This window comes from Prosopis cineraria, unplaced genomic scaffold (assembly GCF_029017545.1).
Source record: "Prosopis cineraria cultivar Desert tree isolate PC_DT_omini unplaced genomic scaffold, ASM2901754v1 PC13, whole genome shotgun sequence".
NCBI classification, from domain to species: domain Eukaryota; kingdom Viridiplantae; phylum Streptophyta; class Magnoliopsida; order Fabales; family Fabaceae; genus Prosopis; species Prosopis cineraria.
This window is the reverse complement of record NW_026555344.1, coordinates 32,452,706-32,473,152: the sequence shown is the minus strand read 5'-3', so window position 1 is coordinate 32,473,152 and position 20,447 is coordinate 32,452,706. Positions and strand designations below refer to the sequence as shown.

The window sequence follows — 20,447 nt, the reverse complement described above, 5'->3', positions numbered from 1 at the left end:
ATATCTCATGTTAAGGATCTCTGTTACCAGTCTAATCCTCTCTTGCTTCTCATTGAGTCATCTTTAATTTCAAAATGGGCATGCAAATGCGACATAACTCTCCCATGTTGCTAGAATGACTTCTGCCAAATCTCTGTGATCTATCTGAAGGTATTCATTATTTGATTTCTCCTTGCTGAACCACCAAATTGATTCTTTAGCATCTCAATTTCGTTTTGAAGATTTGATAATAACCAAATAAGAATGCCTACACTAAATGGACTCAAGACTGTGAACCTACAGGAAGTAGAGCTTAGATTTTGGAAAGTTACTATACTTATAATCAAAGTTTTCTTGGCTTGCAAGCATCACAGTTTAATTGAAAAGTAGTGTTGTCATAATGTTCCAGTGATGAATCCAAAAATTCAAGGGAATCAAATTCAACCACATATAGTTTGCAGAATAATAATGTTTAACTTAGTTGTGGAAACGAATCTACAAAATTTTAGATATATATAGCTTGTTATAATGATAGGGGTAAGCTAGAAATAACAGCACTATCAGTCTAAATAACAACTTTTGCTCGACAAACTTTTAAAGTTTTAGTACCTCTTCCGAGTAACTAAGACTGCTGGGATATTCAAAATCTGAATTTTTGTACATATCATTAACAAAGCCTGTTGAATCATACCATTAATTTTTATTTACTTCTTAGCACCTCATAGAGCCTTTTGATAAGAAAACTTTATAATAAATTAACCTCAAAATATGTGTTTTCAGGATTACTAATTCTATAATTGGCATTATAGAGGATCTCATACACACATACTAGTTAGGAGATACTCATATCTTTGATGCCATTATAGAGGATCTCATATATACATACATCCACACTAGTTAGGAGATACTCATATCTTTAATACTATCGTGATTTGTATTATGATAAAAAGCTAGAAGAAACTTGTTTTGTCTTAAAAAAATATATAAGGTCACTAGCCCTTCCAATGGTTGAAAATTTTGTACATGCATAATCTTCATGACGGCATAAATTGTTCCACGTGTTATCAACATTACAAAAGTAACTAATGATCAGTTAACTATAAGACAATATAGGTATAATATGCAAAACATTTAATGTGTTCTTATAAGCTTTTATGATAACGAATTGTGACATATTCATCAATAAATATCACGATAATATACTTTAACAAACTATAACTTGATACTTGTAAACTAAACTAGTTATCAATAAATGTAATTGTTGTTTTGAACTGTTTTTTTTTTTATGGATATTCTTAATTAATGTAATCATACTAAAATAAAATTAAAGAGACATCACTTATTTATTTTTTATGAAAAAGATTTATATACATTTTCTTGATAACATGTACTGATTCAAAATATTTAGCCATTATCATTTTATTATTATATATTTAAAAAGATGACTTTTGAAATTTCTTGGTTTGAAGATAACTTTTGAATTTTATTCATTTAAAAACTCAATCATATAATGTTATTAGGATATAAAAATATTTGAAAGATTATATTTTTTTAAGAAAATTAAATAGCTAACATTTTAAGAATTACCATTAAGGTTTGTGCATTAAAAACATTAACCTAATTCACAAAATCATGGAATGATGATTTGATGTGTTTTGAATTGGATTTAAATCCTCAACAAATATGAAGATTCATAAAATATGACACTATTAATCATTAGGAAAAAAGCTTGCGAGAATCCAAATTGAGTTTGTATTGCCTCCAATTGCAATGAAAGAACATTAAAAATTTTTGGCCCAAAAGCAGAAACATAAAAGAGAGAGGGAGAGAAAAAGAAAACATAGAACATGGATGAACTTCAAATTTAAAAGTGAAAGGACACAAACCCAGAGACCAGAGTTACATGTGAAAAATATACAAACGCGCCGTGAAAAGCACATATACAAGACCAGAGGAACGCCAAGAAGAGGGGGGAGAGAGAGAGAGAGAGAGGAAGAGAGAGGGGGGGAGAGAGAGAGCCCATATACCACCGTGATTCCTTGATTTTCTAGGTTGTGAGGGGCGAAGATTATTATAAACAATCTGTCCCCAAGGTTTCAAAGTATCTTCTCAAACCCACAAAGGAAAAAAAGATCGTTCCCAACAATGACCGACGGGGGCTACTTCAATCTGGTCATATAGATTTGATAGGAGGCATATGCATGGTATATACTGTGTACTCGTTCTACATTTCAGAATTTGTTCGGTGAATCCTCTTTGACTTGCTGCAAATATGATTTAATTGGCGGCTCTTAGATGATGTTTCACGGATTTAGAAATAGTCCTGTGATGTATGCTTATTGTATTGTGTTTCTAAGATTGAAATTGTTGTGTTTAATTGCAAAAAAGATTTGTTGTCATACAGATTTCAGTGAGGAAAATGGGTTGTAGTTGCTTGGGAAAGATTGTTTTCGATGAACAAAGGTTTAATAGAATATTCTTCATATCTTCCTATTTTTTGGTAGCAAGATTGATTAGAATATTCAATGGTATCAATTGGGTTTCGGGTTTACTGGTCTGGTTTAGATAAGATTTTGATATTTGACGGCTGGGACTAGGGAGACAAGGGCTTCCTCCAATTGATGAGTGAACAATGAATAATATGATGGCATAGAGATTAATCTGTCGGGAAAAATTGTTGTGTTGAACTCCATTATGTTAGGGCTTTCAAGGATTTGATCATTTAGTTTGATTGAGATTGTCAGCCCCCATTGTTGTAATCTTTTGTCAAAAATGTTTAATCAGTCAAGAATTGCAAAAAGCATTGTCTATGGCAACCATCATAGGGGCATGGTGTGGTGGTTAATATGGTCGTGTTTGTCATCATTCTGATAAATGCCATATTGAAGATGATAGGCAGGTGAGGTTTTTTAATCCTCATTTTGGCTAAAATTTGGTTGGCTAATGTAATTATTGGTTTTCAGAGTATACACAGAGCACAGATGAAAACATTATGCCTTATATCTTCACAGACCTGGCCAAAATCCCTATTTATTCAAGTTGCTAGAGAGAGCTTCCCTCTCACCCCCCATATGTTTAGTCTTCTTTTGGAACCTTTATTTCTGTTTCTGTTCTTCCTCTTTAAACGACCCAGTTGACAGCAATTTGATGACTTCAGACCAAGGAATGTTGAAGACACATGGTGATTTTAAAGCAAAAGAGGGTTTTAAGTGGTGCTTATGAAAGCAATGATGGATTTGATGTTCTAATGGTTATGGAGAGTAGTTCTCCTAGTTATTAGACTTTCCCTAAGGGCATTTCTTTTCCAATATATTCCTGTGAAACAATACTTTTTATTTGGTTGCCACTTGTTCTGAAGACCAATGTTATGTGTTGATGGCTGCATGATGATTTTATTTGCTTTACAGAAGTTTTTCTTGGTAATTGTTGATTGCTCTATTATGCATGTTTATTTGCTTAGTTATGAGTCTCGAGTTTTTCATTTCTGAGAAATATTCTCTGAAATGTTTATGGCTTCTACCTCAATATGGTGGCACTGCATCATCCAACATGGGCTTTTTCTTTGGCTTGCAGTGGTTTCTTCTGTATGTCATTGACATCTCTAATTGCTATACATTTTTCTTGACAGATAAAGATATTGGTTACTTGTTATTTTAGATACACTTCTTGTTTTATACATTTTGATTATCTGTGTTCCTACTTCTGATCATGATCCACAAATCAGGATGCTACCAGTGTCTTGATGAGATTGATGGACCATCTTCCTAAAATTCAATAATCTTTCTTTTGGTAATTAGAAAGGCTCTAATATGGAGTTTTAACTTTGGTGTTGTGGCAATATACAGCAAAGTTTTCTACAACAGATTCAGGTGATAATGTTAATGCAGAGCTCTCTTCCTAGTTCAATTGAAGTTGCTCTATTTCATGTATCTGATGAAGGAAAAGAAGATGCTTTATGTGACTGGATGCCTAGTGCTGAAACTTGGCAGGAGTGCCTGAAATGCAAAAAGTTCCCTCTTGACTGCTGTAGAAAAGTTGGAGCAATGCAAGGGCAAGAGGATAGAAGGAATGATGATGTTCCATGCAGCTCAAATTGTATAAGTAGCTTAGATCGACCGTCAACTGCCAGTACAATGACTGGAAATACTGTGCCAAATCTAGTTTACAGGAGAAAAAAGATACGGAAGAATTCAACTACACCCTTTTTAAAATTAGGACCTATGTCTATGCCAGCAAGTGCCAATTGCCATTCAGTCATAAACCCCTGTGCTCATAGATTATCATCAGAAGGTCAGCTGGTCAGTTCTCAAGTTGTGCAAGATGTTGAAATGGTTAAAGACTATGTTGTACCTGTTGTCTTACGTGAAGCAGCAATAGATCATGGTATACCAAAAAATTTAGGTATTGACAGCATTAATGATAGTTGCTCCATATCAAAATCAAATATGGAAATTGTTTCAGATTCCATAGAAACTGGAATGGATGACACTGGTGAATGCTCCTCATCTAGTGTACTAGTCATAGATGTCCCTTGGGAAGGCCTAGCAGCAAAGGATTTCTGCATCAAAATTCTAAGAGGCCATGGACTCCTTGGAGGAGATTCTCATGCTGATACTATAGCTTCTCAAGCACAGGCTGCTACCTCTGGTGATAATTGCAGTTCCCGGTCATGCAAAATATGTGGTCATTTAGACAGCTCATCGAACATGCTTATATGTGATCATTGTGAAGAGGCATTCCATCCATCCTGTCTCATTCCTCGCATGAAAAATTTACCAATTGATGAATGGTTTTGTCATTCATGCATAAAAAAGAAGCAAAAAGTACTTAAAGAGAGGATTATTAAAAGTTCACCAAATATCAACAGTGAAATGGAATTAGGCAGATCTACCTCAGAAAATGGAGGATTGAATCCTATACTGTTGATGTTGAATGACTCTGAGCCAAGTACAAGTGGCGTACGGGTTGGTAAAGGTTTTCAAGCAGAAGTTCCTGAATGGTCAGGTCCAATAAGAAGGTATGCTCCTTTTGTATCCTGAATATTCGTTGACCAAATTCTTCTTCCTTTCCTTGATGCAAGCCTATGAAAATGCTCTCTCTTTTTTAATTGGGATTCTCTTATCAATTATGACAATAGTGTATATACTGAGCTTATGCAACTGGAAAAGTTATACTATCTTTGCAATAAGTATCACTTTGCATTTTGACAGAGAAAGTGGGAATGTTTTGTGATGGTGGCAAAAATAATGACATATATATATTAGTATAGATGCATGATGAATTAAGGATATATATATATATATTATTTTTTTTCCTATCAAAAAATTTTATGGATTTTCCTTTACCCAACATTTTATTTTGTTTGGATGTGTTGATTTTTGTTGTAGTGTAGTTGCTTCACTTTTTCTAAGGGTGATGATTGGATTTGTTAATGTAAGGTGTTTCATTTTCCCAAGTGTACTGTATTTTTGGGTCTTTGAGAGTAAACCCATCATGACATTAGTTTTTGATTCAGAATCGTCAGTGTACCACTGGGTTTAGTTTCAGGCATTTTTATATCAAGAAGAAAATCAAAAAGATATTTTCTCATCAAAGACCCTTTGCCTTGTAGAATATAGGATTACTTTTTAGATATGTGCTAGTATCACCACTCTTAAGAATATCATTAGCATGCACATTTAGTAAATTACAACTAACTTAGGCTTGTAGTAGAAATAAGAGTGATCAAAATTTCTCTTATGGCAGCCAAATATGAGAGCTCCTTCTCTAAACCGTCCATGTCACGTTTGTTAGGTCTGGTTTAACCATGCAGTGAGCCAATGACTTCTTAAGGTATTATACCTTACGTATCTACCCTTGAGTAAGGAACCTTGTGGTTGTTTCATGTAAACTTCTACCTATGAATCACCAAGGTAAATGCACTCTTAGCATTCAGCTAATGACTTGGCCAGTGATGCATGGCTCTAAAGAGATGTAAATGATTGGATAGGTATAGGTTTAACTATAAGAGATGATGTTTATAATAACCTAGGTGATATGCTTGTGCATACCCTTTCTTAGATGAACAAAATAACCATTAGGGTTAACCTGAATGATAAACACTGGCTTCCATCTAATAGCTGGCATGCCATATTGGAGAGGCACCAAATTGAAGTCTTTATTCTTTCCTTTTCACTTGCTATCCCCTTTCGCATTGCCACTTTCCTCCTAGCATATGAGATTGCTTTGGGGCTAGACTTTGGGTCTTGAAATGACCACACAATCAATGTCGGCTGTAACTTGGAATTTGTATTATTATAAACAACAATTCACATTTTTGCATGCATTGCACAGAGTCTGAAGTGAGTGGTACTATTTTTGGTTTATGAATAATGTGAGTTGCTATAAGTTTTATATTTTATGTTCATATAGCCACGAGGATGGGAGCCCAGCATTGCAGCAGGCAATACAGTGAGCCCATGTAACTTGTTACAGGTCTTTTTCATGATATTCTATGCTATCTTCTTGTCACAAACATCTTCTTGTCAACTTCTTTGCAGTGATGATGATGACCGTGCTGAACCAATGGAAATTGGCTGTTCAGAATCCTGTCTGCATGTAAAATTGCAGTCTGTTTAGTTATTCACTATGTTGTCATCATTTTCATTTGATTTTGAAAATAAATGTACTATCATTTTGTTCTGTAGCAAATGAATCTCAAAAGGGCAACTAGACTCAGCTCCATTGGTAATTGGCTTCAGTGTCAGGAGGTTGTAGATCGAGTCAAGGGAACTATATGTGGGAAATGGCGCAGGTATGCCACACAGCACATTAGTGCATGGTGTTAACTAGAGTGTTTAATTAATAGTTATGACTGTGAGATGTTTTACTTGGGAAAATTTCTTTTAGCCATGAAAACATATTAGTTCTAGCAAGGACAGCAGTTCAAATTCCAGTTGACATGTGCAGTTTGAGATTTTTGTGGTTTTTTCGGTGTAGAAGAGTGTTATAATTTCTTTTATTCGTGTTAGAAGAAAGTACTCCTTGTCTGTATCACATGTATTGAACCCCTATTTGTCTAGAAAGAAGATGGTTTAGGAAGCCCCAAAAAAAAAAAAATCATGTGCCATGAACTTCTGTTTTCTCTGTACATATACAGTTGATTCATATAATGGGGAGAGGAGAGAAAAGCATGACGAAAAATCTCTTGTTGATTATGCTTGAAATGCCTAATGGAGAAAATGTTTTGTTTTCGCAGGGCCCCTCTTTTTGAAGTCCAAACTGATAACTGGGAGTGCTTCTGTGCCATACATTGGGACCCAGCTCATGCTGATTGTGCTGTACCTCAGGTAAAGTGTCGAACAATATGGTGATTCAATTGCTTTAGAGTTTTTTTGGGAATACTGTGTTTACAGAAGGAGGGGACTGTCATATTTGCTAATCTTGACTTTTAAATGTTTTTGAAAATGGGAATATGGACTTATCTTTAGGATTAGGACTTTCAACCCTGAATTCTAAAATGCTAGACATGAATTTTGGTCTCAAAAGTAACATCATAGTCAGTGTTTGATGCTGTTATTAATTGTGGCTAACTATTGCTCGCCAGATCTTTTGTTTTTGTTTTATTTATTTTTTATTTTTTATTATTTATTATTATTTTTTTTTAAGATAGAAGGAATCTTGCTCTTCCTTTTGATCATCTTTGATTATAGATGATGAAGAATAGAAGGCCTAGGTGGAGTTTGCATTTATGTTGAATCTTAAATCAGCTGTGGGAGCCCTTACATAATATAGTCTTTGCTTTCCTTTTTTAGAGTAGTTTGCTGTCACTTGGGATAGTATCTTGCTAAGTCCTGTTTTGTGCTTCAAATTCTTCTCTCTATCTTTAAGTTCCCCCCCACCCAAAAAAAAAACAAAAACAAAAAATGATAAGTGTTTTTCCTATTGAAATTGCTGCAGGAGCTGGAAACAGATCAAGTTCTGAAGCAACTGAAGTATATAGAAATGGTACGTTTAAGATAGATAATTTTGCAGAAATTCAGAATTTTGATAATTCTCTGAATCTATTTTATTGAATGAAATTAGTCAAAAGGCGAAGCAACTGAAGAAAAACAGAGCAGGGGCTCCATTTAGTCTGATGCTTATTTTCCACTGCATAAAGAGTACAATATATAGAGAGAGAAAGGGGCCAATCTAATCCCCAAAAACAGGAAAATAAAAACAATAAGATCATGTTGGCTGTACAATAGAAATTAATCTTCTTAGAAACTAAAATAAATCAAGAGATTTATCTTCAAAAACCATGTGACTAATGACACTCCCTCACCAGTTGGATATTGTGCGGTACAATTACTAACTTGATTCTTGGTAGGCCCTTGGTGAACAAAATGATCTTGTGAGTTGGTAGAAACATAGGTTAATTCCACAAATAATATGAGCATATAAAAATACCTCTGTACCTCTATGATCTTCTTTTCGAACAAAATCTTTTGCCAAGGGTCATCTTAAGTTATCTTGAGATTCTACATGTTGCTTCGTAATTTTCCTCGTTTGATTTGTTCATAGAAGAGTGTTAAGTTTATTAATTTTCCTACAAGTCATAGTATCTTCCACTATTAATTGGAAGGCTTTCTTGCTTGAGGAAATTCTGCTGAGATTTTGGTTAATTTTTCATGATGAAAGCATGCAAGGAATAAGGGAACCTTGCTCTGTACTGCTTGGCATTGGAAAAAAAAAAAAAAAAAGAGGAAGTGAGAATGAGGAAGAGGATGAAACAAGAGTGATAAGGGGAGAAAGAGAGAATGGGAGAGAGTGACAGCAAAATATGACACAATAGTTCTGCTATGAGAATAACCTTGGGGCTATATAAAGATCCCAAATACGATAATTAAAATTTAAAATAATCCTAATAACTTGAGCCTAAAGGGAAAAGAGAAAAACCTTGTCTGAAATAAAGTAAAAGAAAGACTGACTTTAAAATAAAAATAATCACTAAACCTAAAGTTACTAATTGTAGAATAAATTTCACTATGATATCCTATGCCAAGCATGAGTCTTTCTAAATTTTTCATCATTGTCAAACTTGTGATGAATCTCACTTTATCTCTCCATTTCTCCCTCAGTTCTTCCCTTTTTCCCTTTACCTCACTGTTTCTTCCTTTCTCCTTCCCCTTCTCTCTTTTCTTCCTTGTTTTATGCTGAGAGGTATCAAAGCAAGGTTCCTCTTGTTCATTGCCTGCTTTTGTCATTGAAAAGTCATATAAATCTCATAGCAAAGCTATGAATCACCTCTATTTGTGCCATACCCAATTGCACCAGCCGTGGAATCAACAAACAAACCACACCATTAGGTCTGTCACCTTGAATGCTGAGGCACCACACACCCAATATCCTCTATGCATGGGGGTCATGTGCCCGCATGCTTGACAGCCTAGAATTCATTTTTCATTAGTTTTCAGCCTTTTGGCATGGTTTTTGTGGAATTTGAGAGAAAATAGTATTTCTCATTGATTCAATATTGAGTACAAGTTGACTACATATATACACAAGGGAAAATAAATACTAATAATGTCTAATAAAAACTATACAATATTTACAATAAACACCAAATATTTCCACACTCCCCCTCAAGTTGGATCATAGATGCTAATCATGTCCAACTTGCTTGAACAATTCTCAAATGCAGGGCTAAGCAGCCCCTTAGTCAAAACATTAGCTGCTTGCAGCTATGTAGGCAAATATATTAAATATATAATTCCTTTTTCCACCTTTTCTCTGATGAAGTGTCGCTCTATCTCCACATGTTTCAACCTGTCATGTTGTATTGGATTTAAAGCCATGCTTATAGCAGCTTTATTATCACAGTAGAGCTTCAATGATAAACTTGCTTCAACCTGTATTTCATTCAAGACTTGCCCAAGCCACAACTCCTTTATTATTCCTTGAGTTAAAGCTCTCAACTCAAATTCAGCACTACCTCTTGAAACAAGTCTTTTCTTCTGGCTTCTCCATGTAACTACATTAACCCACACAAGTGAACAATAGCCAGAGGTTGACCTTTTATCTTTATAAGTTCCACCCCAACTTGCATCAATGTAAACTTCTATAGATCTTTGCTCACGTTTTCTAAAGAACAGCCCTTTACTAGGAGTACCTTTTAGATATCTCAAAATCCTGTAGATTGCTTTCATATGACTCTTCATTGGGCAGCTCATTTATTGACCAGCTACAATGATAGCGAATGCTATATCTAGCCTTGTCAGTAGCTTCTTCCTTTTCTTCTTTATACTCCTCATCTAAGTTTTCTACCTCCTTGGAGTCTTTCTCTTTTCCATTCTTGTCCTTAGGTTTCTTCTTCGGTATCTTGACCTCAATAGAAGTTTTGACAGGCCTCTAACCCAACATACCTGTCTCAGTAAGAAGATCAAGTATATATTTTCTCTAAGAAACATAGATTCCTCTCCTTGACTTAGCAACTTCTATCCCAAGAAAGTATTTTAGCTTCCCAAGATTTTTGACTTTAAATTCCTTGCCAAGGGCAGTCTTTACACTTTCTATCTCCTCAAGGTGATCTTTGATGAGTATTATGTTTTCAACATAGGCAATAAAGATACATTTTTTGGTTTCCTCAACCTTAACAAACATTGTATGATCCGACAAGGTTTGCTTGTAACCTTCATACTTTAAGACCCTTGAGAACCTATCAAACCAAGCTCTTGATGACTGTTTCAAGCCATATATAAACTTTTTCAATTTACAAACTTGATTTAACCTGCCTTTATCAAACCCAGGAGGTAGCATCATATAGACTTCTTCTTTCAACTCCCCATTCAAAATGGCATTTTTGATATCAAGTTGGTGAAGGGACTACTTAAGATTAGCTGGCATAGACAATAAGACTCTAATAGTGTTCAATTTTGCCACCAGAGCAAATGTTTCTTCATAGCCCAAGCCATAAGTCTAGGTAAACCCCCTTGCAACCAAGAGTGCTTTCAACTTGTCAAGGGCTCCATCTGCCTAGTATTTTGGGGGGAACACCCACTTACAACTCACTGTTCTCTTTCCTTTTGGTAGCTAGACAAACTCCCATGTCACATTCTTTCCTAGAGCCCTCATTTTGCCTATGATTGCACTTTGCCATTTAAGGATGCTTAGAGCTTCTTGTATAGTCTCGAGTACCTTCACCTTGTCAAGATTAGTAATAAAAGCTTGATATCGAGGAGAAGGTGTGTTGTATGAAACAAACCTCTCTATCGGATGGAAAGTACATGAGCAAGGTTGCTTCCTTAAAGCAATAGGAAGATCAAGATCAGTAGATTCACTTACTTGTTATGTATCACCTAAGTCTCCAAGAGTTTTTGCCTCAGGAGCTGCCTCTGGTTTCGACTTTCTTGGTGCTTCAAATACAAGTTGCTTACTATCTTTTGATCTCCTTTTTCAAGTGTAAACATGTAGTTCTCCTCTTTGAGGTCTTTTTGCATCTCCTCTTGTTTTCCTATGTTCCTTAGGTTGTGGTGTAAGAGGTGTTGTTGGAAAGGTGGATGAAGGTACAGAGGAAGGTAATGGTTCCGGAGTTGGTGGCAATAATGGTTCAATTGGTTCAAAGTTCAAACCATGGCTCAAGAAGCGCTAGTTCTCTGTTAGGTTCTTGTTCCCAAGTTTGAGATTTACCTATTCTCTCCCCTTGAATTGAAGAATTGGGATAGAATGGAGTAGCTTCATGAAAGGTGACATCAAGGATGATGAATGTGTGTTTTGTAATGGAATCAAAAAAATTCATATCCTTTCTAAGTAGGAGAATGGCCAATAAATATGCATTTGGTGGCTTGAGGTTCAAGTTTGTTGCTTTGGTGGCTATGGACAAAGGCTGTGCAACCAAACACACGAAGTGGACGAGTAGTTTCAAGATGAGATGTAGAGAAATTACTTTGCAATTTGTGGAGAGGAGTTTCAAAGGATGAGATCCAGCTAGGCATATGGTTGATGAGTTGGGTTGCGGTCAAAATGGCATCCCCCCAATAAAACTTAGGCACATTGCAGGTGAACATGAGTGCCCTAGCAACGTCAAGAATATGGCAATTTTTTCTTTTGGCAACCCTATTTTGTTGAGGCATATAGGCATAGGAACTGGTATGCACAATACCATGTACTTGGAAAAAAGTACTCAAAGATTAGTTAAAGTACTCCATGCCATTGTCAATGTGTAAGACTTGGATGGTGGCGTTAAACTAGGTTTTGATCATGTTGAAGAAAGTCATGAACATGGATGTAGCCTCAGACTTATTTCGTAAAAGGTAAACCCAACTGACACGAGTGTGGTCATCAATAAAGGAAATGAATCATGTGGTTTTAGTATGATTAGGTGTATGGGATGGTCCCCACAAGTCATTATGAATGATTGTCAAAGATTTGGTAGGTGTGTATTTGGTTCTGGGAAAAGACGTTCTATGGTGTTTGTCTAGTTCACTTACCTCACAATGAAAGTCATTAATATTCAAGTTGGGACATAGAGTTGGGAACAATCGTTAAAGGCAATGAAAATTAGGATGACCCATCTTCTTATGACACAACATAAAATCATTAACTTTAGATGTAGATGTACAGTTACTGACTATCGGGGAGTTACCCACTCGGTTGGAGACTTTGAAATAGTAGAGCCCCTCATACTCCTTAGCATTTTTTATTTTTGCACTAGATGATGGGTCATGAAACACATAATGAGATGGGAGAATTTAGCATAACAATTTGACTAAGTAGTCAGTTGACTTATTGAAAGTAAGTTATAATCAAGTTTAGGCACATGAAGTATGAATGCCAACACTATAGAGTCAGAAATTTGAATACTCCCTTTTTCTACTATAGGTGCTAAGTAGCCATTTGTAATCTTAACTGTAACATTTCCAGCACATGGAGTGTAAGTGGTAAACAACTCATGATAACAAGTCATATAGTTAGAGGCTCCCAAATCAACAATCCAGACTATAGCATCACGAGATTTCTTTAAGGCCTGAAGAAACGTTCCTCTTTTGGCAATTGTTGCATTAGGCCCGTATTTTGCCACTGACACTATAGTCCCATATCTGGTCACCTTTGTTAGAATATTTAAGGGAGTCCAAATAACCACTCCTAAGGCTTGCCATGAGATGAAACCCACATAATAGAGGAGAATCAATACCCACATTCCAAGAGCACTCCAAACTCCTTCAAACAGACCCCCGAACACACTGTAGGGATAACCAAATGTGGATGAAAGAGTACCCAGTTGTGGATGACGCCTGGATCACATCGGAAAAGGGTTTGCGTTGTCGAAAAAAGCAGTCACAGCCTAAACAGAGGTTTCACATACTCCCACGTGCCGCTGGATGAGCATTGATGTCAAACCACTAGGCGGCATGTGCCCACAAGCGCCAGTGATCGCCATGCCCTTTGGGGGTTGCGTCGATTGAGCTGTCCAAACATACCACAGCCCTAAGGTGTTGAATAGAATATCTTATGGGATCCATAACCCAAAAAACCCTAATGATGATTTCAGATCATTTGCTCTCATACCATGTGGAATTTGAGAGAATAATATTTCTCATTGATTCAATACTGAGTACAAGCTGACTACTTATATACACAAGGGGAAATAAATACTGATAATATCAAATAAAACCTAATAAAGACTATACAATATTTACAATAAATACCAAATATTCCCATAGTTTCTCTCACTTTGGTTCATCTGAAAGGCAACAGATCATCATTTGAGTGTAATTTTGGGTACTCATGTTCATCATGCCTTTGTTCTACCCTTGCCACCTATTGGCTACTTATTGAGGAAATTGATGCCATAATGGATAATCATATTTCTCTTTCACTCCATTGTCCCCTCCACTACTGTCTTGTATATTACAAAGGTTGCTTAGATTTGCATGTTAATTGGATCGATGAGGAGTTTTGTTGCTTAGATCCTGCCTTAGTCAAAGTCCTATCAATAGTATTCCTCTCTAGAGGAGAGTTCTTTTAGGGGGAAATTATGGGAAATTTGGAAATACTATTAGTGTAGGTATTAAAGTTAAAGTTTCCCCATGTTTTAGTAGGTATTTTTATTTTAAGGTCAAGTTTCCTTTTATTTTAATTCAAATTAGTGCCCATTTAGTTAATGAAATGAGTGGAAACGGAATGTAATGTAATGGTTGGGAATGAGATGTAATGGAATCATGATTACGAGATATGTGTTTGGTATGACTTTAGGAAAATGTAATTTTTTATATTTAATTAAATACAAATTAATGTTAAATGACTATAATATCCTTGAGCAAATAACAAAATTCTAAAATTCCACATTGTTTTTTCCTTCTTCCAGCAGAAGCAGATATAGATTTCATAACCCTCCCTGTCGTCTTCTTTCTGTTCTTTTTAGATTCAGATTTAAAAAAAAATAAATTGAAAACACAAATTCTAAAAATCATAAATCGAAACAAATCTAGAGATGGAAACCATAAATCTAGAAACCTATCAATCCTATTATTGCTGATAATGGTGAGAAGTAGCAAAGGAAGATGGTGGAACTAGAAGCATGGAAGAGGAAGCAATATAGTGGTTGCCCATGGCAAAGATTTCCATTGAAGAGCGGGGGAAGATGATGGAATAAGAAGTGTATGAGAAAATCAAATCTAGGACCTAGAAAAGATGGTGCTCAACATTTGCTCCCATGGTGGTCAGTAGTGATATGATGATTGTCCAAGGCAAAGGCTTCCATTGATGAGATCGGAGCATTGAAGGAGATAAGTCAGCAAGCTTGATGTTGGCAATGGTGATGGTGCGATGGGTTGACAGCAATATGGTGAGGGAAGGCACAAACAAAAGGAGATGGAGGGAGGAGGGAGAAGGTAGATGTGAGTGAATCAGGAGGGTATTGTGGTACAAAGGTGGCGGAAATGGGGATTGGATAGGTCTAATGATGTAATATCAATGACATTTCAAGTAATTTCTTTTATATAAAGTAGTCCCCCTTCCATTTCTTTGTACCAACCAAACACTGTGAATGCAGGGAATCAAACCAAGCATGCTATTAGGTTTTAGTTTGTTTTATTTATGCTCAAATTCTTTTAGTTATTTTATTTGGGGCTCTAAAAATAGTCCTTGGATTATTTTTGTTGCAGTCTTCTTTTTGATTATTGACATATTTCGCCATTGCACTGTCTCCAATCTCTTTCTCCCTTTATCTGTCTTGTTCTGCCCTTTTCTCCTTCTCTCTTCCCATTTCCTGCCTTGTCCTACATCACCATGGTTGCAATTAGCCTCCATAGAATTGTCAGTAGGTTTACACCCTATTATGCCTGTTTGTTTTAGAAAATCTAGTGTATTCTTTGTGAGATAGAGATGCCCTGCTTGGTTCTAGCAACTTTGAAATGAGAAAGTATCTTGAACATTTCTGTGTTTTTGACATCAAATTCATGATTTATAGTTTTTCCTGATTTCTCTGCCTCCTCAACACAATGACCATTAATGACAATGTTATCCTCCATTTTGACACATTTTCACAAATTAAGTGCCATCTGTATGGAATTGGTTGTGCCCTGATGTCTTAATAGTTGTGTTGATCTAATCAAACCATGCCCCAAGAGATTGCTTATGCCCATATTGAGTACATACTACATAGCCTGCATACATTGTCTTAGTTGTCTTCACACCCTTCCATAGTATCAAGTCTTTTAGTTCTAATATAATATTTCATTGTTATCATTTATTTGCTCTTTAGGAAGATTGACTTAGGATCAGTTTTCGATTATTTTTATTGTCAATATCTGTTATTTATTTATTATTATTTCCTTGACTTTCTCTCCTTGAATCTCAGATTGGGTTGCTATGTTTGTGGCTACTGAGCCTATATGCATCCCTTTCATATCGATTAATAACCAGAGGACTGTCTCTGCAAAGTTTCATGGTATTAGAGCTTGGGTTCAATGAATACCAGATGTCCAGTTTAGTTCAGCACAGAAAGGGGCCTTTTGTGTCGATGTTGAGAATTCCTTCTTGGCTTTGTCAGCAGTGACTCCACAAACACTAGCCAGTCCCAATAAGAAAATGACGGTGATGATGTAGATTTTTTGAAACAGCTTTGCCATAAATCCAAGAAATGGGAACATGTCCAATTCCTTCCTGGTTATGTTTTTTAGACATAAACTGAATGGTAACTACTACCTTCAGTGGTCTTCAATGGGAACATGCCAGATTCCTTCCCGCTTCTGTTATGATTTATTTCCCTTTTTAGGAAGATTGACTTAGAGGATCAGTCTTTGATTACTTTTATTCCAGATATCTGTTGTTTATTAGTTTGCCACTTTCCCTGATTTTCTCTCCTTGAATATCAGATTTTGTAGCTAAGATTGTTGCTATCAACCCCTATATATATCCTTCTCATATCAATGAATATTCTGACATCTGTAGCTCTGGAAAATTTCAGTGGGATCTCCATAAGAATCTCTTTCTCTAAGTCTTCGCTCAAGAATGCATTCTTCACGTCTAGTTTTTTAATAGACCAAGCCAAGTTTGCAGCACAGATATTATCACTTTGATTGTATTAAGTTTTGCTTCTGATGGAACTCTGTTTTTTCATATCTGAATAACTTAGGAAAAGTCTGTTATAGCCTCTTTCATAAGGAAAAGGAAGAAAAACCAGCAAAATGACCAACTAATCCTAGTTACAGTGCCGAAAAGGGAAAACAGTAAGGAAAGATGAAGAAAGTTAACCACTTCCCTGACATTAGCGAGGTCAGGACTCTTCCGTGTCACCAACGACCAGCTGCCTGCATTGCTTAGGGCACACAACCCTAGAAAACTGACTTCTGCTACTCTCCTCAGTGTCATTGGGCTGTGGGTCTCCTTTGTTTCTCGTGGCCAGGTCCAGTTCCCCATTATGCACCTTAAGCTCGTCCTTGGTTTTCCTTCTCTTGTATGTGCAGCCACCAAGGTTCTGGCCTCATCAGCTACTGACGCAGAAGTCCCTAATAATCAGTTTTCTATGTTTGTATGAATCCCTATGGTACAAGTATGCGCTTGTAACTATTAATACTACCATGTGGATTACACTTAATCTTAAAAGTCATCTTGCAACCTACTGTAGACTTCCCATATGGAAATTCCATTACATCCCATGTATTGTTTTTCTCAAAGGCATTAATTTTTCTAGGATAGCAGCTCTTCTGTCCTTCTCTTTGGCTGCCCCATAGACACTATGGAGTTTCTCAAGTCTAATATTATTGATGAATCCTTTCAAGTTATGTGACAATCTATCATATGAAATGAAGCTACCAATTGCTTGTTTAACATAGCTTTTTACTCCTTTTCCTCAAAGCAATAGGCAAAAGAAGCTCCATTTGGGATTTAGGACTTGTAGAAAGAAACCTGTTACGGCATTGCTCAAGATGTGTGTTGTTTCGAGCTTGTTCTATCCTTGTAGTATGCTGATCCATTTTGATCACATTGCCTTTCTTCCACCTAGCTTGAACCATCATATCCCTTTTTTTGGTAACATTTCAGTTGGCATGGGAACAGGCTCTTAATGTTGGCATGAGTGTTCTGTTTTGGTTTCAAGGGTGTCTAGTTTTGGGAAGTTTCAAGAGTAGTTTTATTTACACTTCCAAACAGAAATTCAGCATTTTGATTTTGAGTATTATTAATCTCCCCAAATTTTGGGTGATTGGGAGTAAGAAGGTTGAGTTAAAAAAAAAAAAAAATGGGTTCATTGTATTTGATTGCACAAAAGTTTGGCAGTTGGAGAAGATCATGTATACCCTTATGGGTAGACAAGTACCCTATGAAGATGCATTTGATGGCACAGGGATCAAATTTAGAACTTTGGTCATTGTGAGCACAAGCTATACACCTATTGAGAGGAAGGTGCACCATAATTTTTGTCGATGGCAAGCTTCAAGGAATTTCTGGTTCGGTGTCATGAACTGAACGATTTAGTTTACATCATATTGATGCAGTACATAGTTGTGAGAACAGCTTTTCTCTGCTAGGGTTCAAGCATGCTGGCTGCAAAGAGGAGAGAGCAAGTTACTCCAAGGTAGAGATTTTGTTAATTAAATTGGGACGCTAAAATCCCATGTAAGCAAAACTGAGGTGGCGTAATCTATCACAGCACAAGCAATACATTATTTTTGTCAGAAGTGACAGGGTGATTCACAGATTCCATGTTCTTATTGGGCCATGTTTGCAGTAGAGACCACACAAATTCCAGCATTGACAGTACTCTTCAGTCCGAGCCCTGAAAAAAAAAATCATCGTTTTAAAATGAGGGGCACTGTTTTGATCTTCTGTAAGTTGGTTGATGGAGAGAATAATGCAATTTAGTTGAAACCAATAGAACGTCTCTAAGTGTAAAATCTTTAGATAATCTAAGTATCTAACGGTACCCTCAGCTGCAGAATCTTCTACAATTCTGACCGTTAATTTTTCAAAGAGGGGAACAACATACAATTAGATGTACAAGAGTCAGACCGAGAATTGAGTCTTCGAATTTGAGTATGTGATAACTAATGGCATTAAATTTTACTTGATTGGGTCATAACACCCACAGTTTGATATGGCCCTTGGCCTTCAATAAGTTTCTAGAGAACCTCAAGTTGGTCCTAGTTGAACATTGTTGGTTCAAGAGAATTGGTAGCCCCCTTTTTTTTGGGGGGGGGGGGGGGGCCGCAAACCATGATATCAGAACCTTCTTGTTGCTGTCCTGGCTTGGAATTTTGAAGGTTTCAAGCTTCCAGCAAACATCCTTGATATTGACCAGTTTTATGACAACGATCGCATGAACGTCTGCCATTCTTGCAAGGTGTGGTGTTGCTGGTGTTCTTAGTGAAACAAAGCTAAAGATTTAGAATGTGACTGTTGAGTAGAACCTTCATGGGAAGCTTTTTCCATGGTGCACCTCGATAGAAAGTAGAGAAGTCTTGGTATGATTCACCAGGTGATTTAATCAAATATCATATGTGTCCATGTCAAGACCTAAAAGGAAACCATAAACCCTTCCTTGCTCCTCTATCTTGCATGTAGCAGCTTTTGTAGTGTCAGTTCATTCATCAACTTAGAGAGTTTGTGCCAAAATTTCACCAAATATATACTGTTGCACTGAGCCATAGTCGGTTCACCTGTTTTTAGATCTTTCAACTCCCCTTTGATATGAAGTAATCTAGTGTAATCCACCTTAGGTTAGGATATATGGATAGCTTCCCAAATTTCCTTAGCTATCTTGGCCAGTTCTGGGGTTGCATCACTCTCCAACGTCATGAAATTTACCAGCCAAGACGTTATCATATTGTTTTCAACAATCCATGTCTTGTTTTTGGGGGTCAATTGTAACTGGTTTTCATTGGTGAGATACTCTTCTTTTGTCTGATACACAGATGAAGCATCAATTTCTGAGACCATACAAAGACCGGTAAAATAATTTATCGCTGTTGATTCTTAAAATTACACCCCATGCTCCTTAAAGTTATAATTTAGTCTTTTCGATGTTATAATAGCAGCAAATCTAGCACATTCTTGTAACGTCAGAAATATCATGTTATAATTTAGAGATTAAAAGAGTAGATTTAAGAAGCATCAATAATGACTTTACTTCTATAGTTCTTGGGAGTGAATTTGCTTTTTGACATCCTTTCCTATAAATATTCTAAATTTTGAATCTTCAGATGTCTTTTTCCCTAGCTTATGTGCTTAGCCATTCTCAAGCAAGCATTGATATATATATATATTTTTTTAAAATTTGCAAAAAGTTTAGATAAGTTGGATGTTAGAAAGCCAGAAATGTCTATAGACAGTTGAAATATCTATCATATTTTTTTCTTGGTCTTTGCTTGTGTCCTTAACTTATTATATTCTGTGCAGCTGAGGCCTCGACTTGCTGCGAAACGTTCAAAATTTGACAGGAAAAAGGGTGGTGAATGAAGAATTTTGGGTCTGGTTTTAGTTTGAAGAGGTTTAAGTTCGGCTTTGGCCTTGTATATTGTATGTTGAGGTCCTGCAAGGCAGAATCTTTAGATAATATCCCATTTGAGAGGTCTCAGCAAATTCATAGTTAGGCTTTGTTATGGATTCAGAATAGCTTCGTAATGAATAGATCTCATTGAATAGGTCTGTAATTTGATGCTTCTGCATATTTTCTCTTTTACTAGATGCTTGTTACAACAAAAATGGAGTGCTTGTTATCAAGTTCTCCAATAAAAAATGATAGGTGAATTTTTGTATAGCTCAACATCGTGAAATTGGGTTATTCAATTTTTTTTTTCTTGTTTCACATGTTATAACTTTGTTAGAGAACCTAATACATTTTTGTTTGACATATAGAAAAAAACTTTAATTTGAAGTTCTATCATTGATACTGTGTTTTAGAGTTTTTTCTTTTTTCCTTTTCTTTTACTCCATCCCAGTTTACGTGGTCAAAATATATTAAATTAGCATGAAATTTTGATTGATTATTATGTATTAAATTATTATAA

General features: G+C 36.0%; 1 protein-coding gene across 2 annotated transcripts; it reads left to right on the top strand.

Annotated features, from left to right (window-relative positions):
- Positions 1-1,851: 1,851 nt before the first annotated feature.
- Positions 1,852-20,242, top strand: LOC129290829 (uncharacterized). 2 transcript variants are annotated; one of them, XM_054927841.1, is made up of 8 exons: positions 1,852-2,183; positions 3,825-4,996; positions 6,391-6,429; positions 6,519-6,576; positions 6,666-6,772; positions 7,217-7,307; positions 7,918-7,965; positions 19,837-20,242. In XM_054927841.1, the coding sequence occupies exons 1-8, from the start codon at positions 2,181-2,183 to the stop codon at positions 19,894-19,896; spliced, it is 1,578 nt and encodes a 525-aa protein (XP_054783816.1). In that variant the 5' UTR covers positions 1,852-2,180; the 3' UTR covers positions 19,897-20,242. The 2 variants fall into 2 exon arrangements, with proteins under 2 accessions (XP_054783816.1, XP_054783817.1); XM_054927842.1 differs by lacking the exon at positions 6,391-6,429 and having other exon boundaries at positions 1,853-2,183.
- The last annotated feature ends 205 nt before the right edge of the window (positions 20,243-20,447 follow it).

Bases quoted from the DNA above. Each gene is read 5' to 3' on its own strand.
- LOC129290829 (XM_054927841.1), top strand. The intron at 7,308-7,917 runs GTAAAGTGTCGA...AAATTGCTGCAG, and splicing joins CTGATTGTGCTGTACCTCAG to GAGCTGGAAACAGATCAAGT. The intron at 7,966-19,836 runs GTACGTTTAAGA...TATTCTGTGCAG, and splicing joins AACTGAAGTATATAGAAATG to CTGAGGCCTCGACTTGCTGC.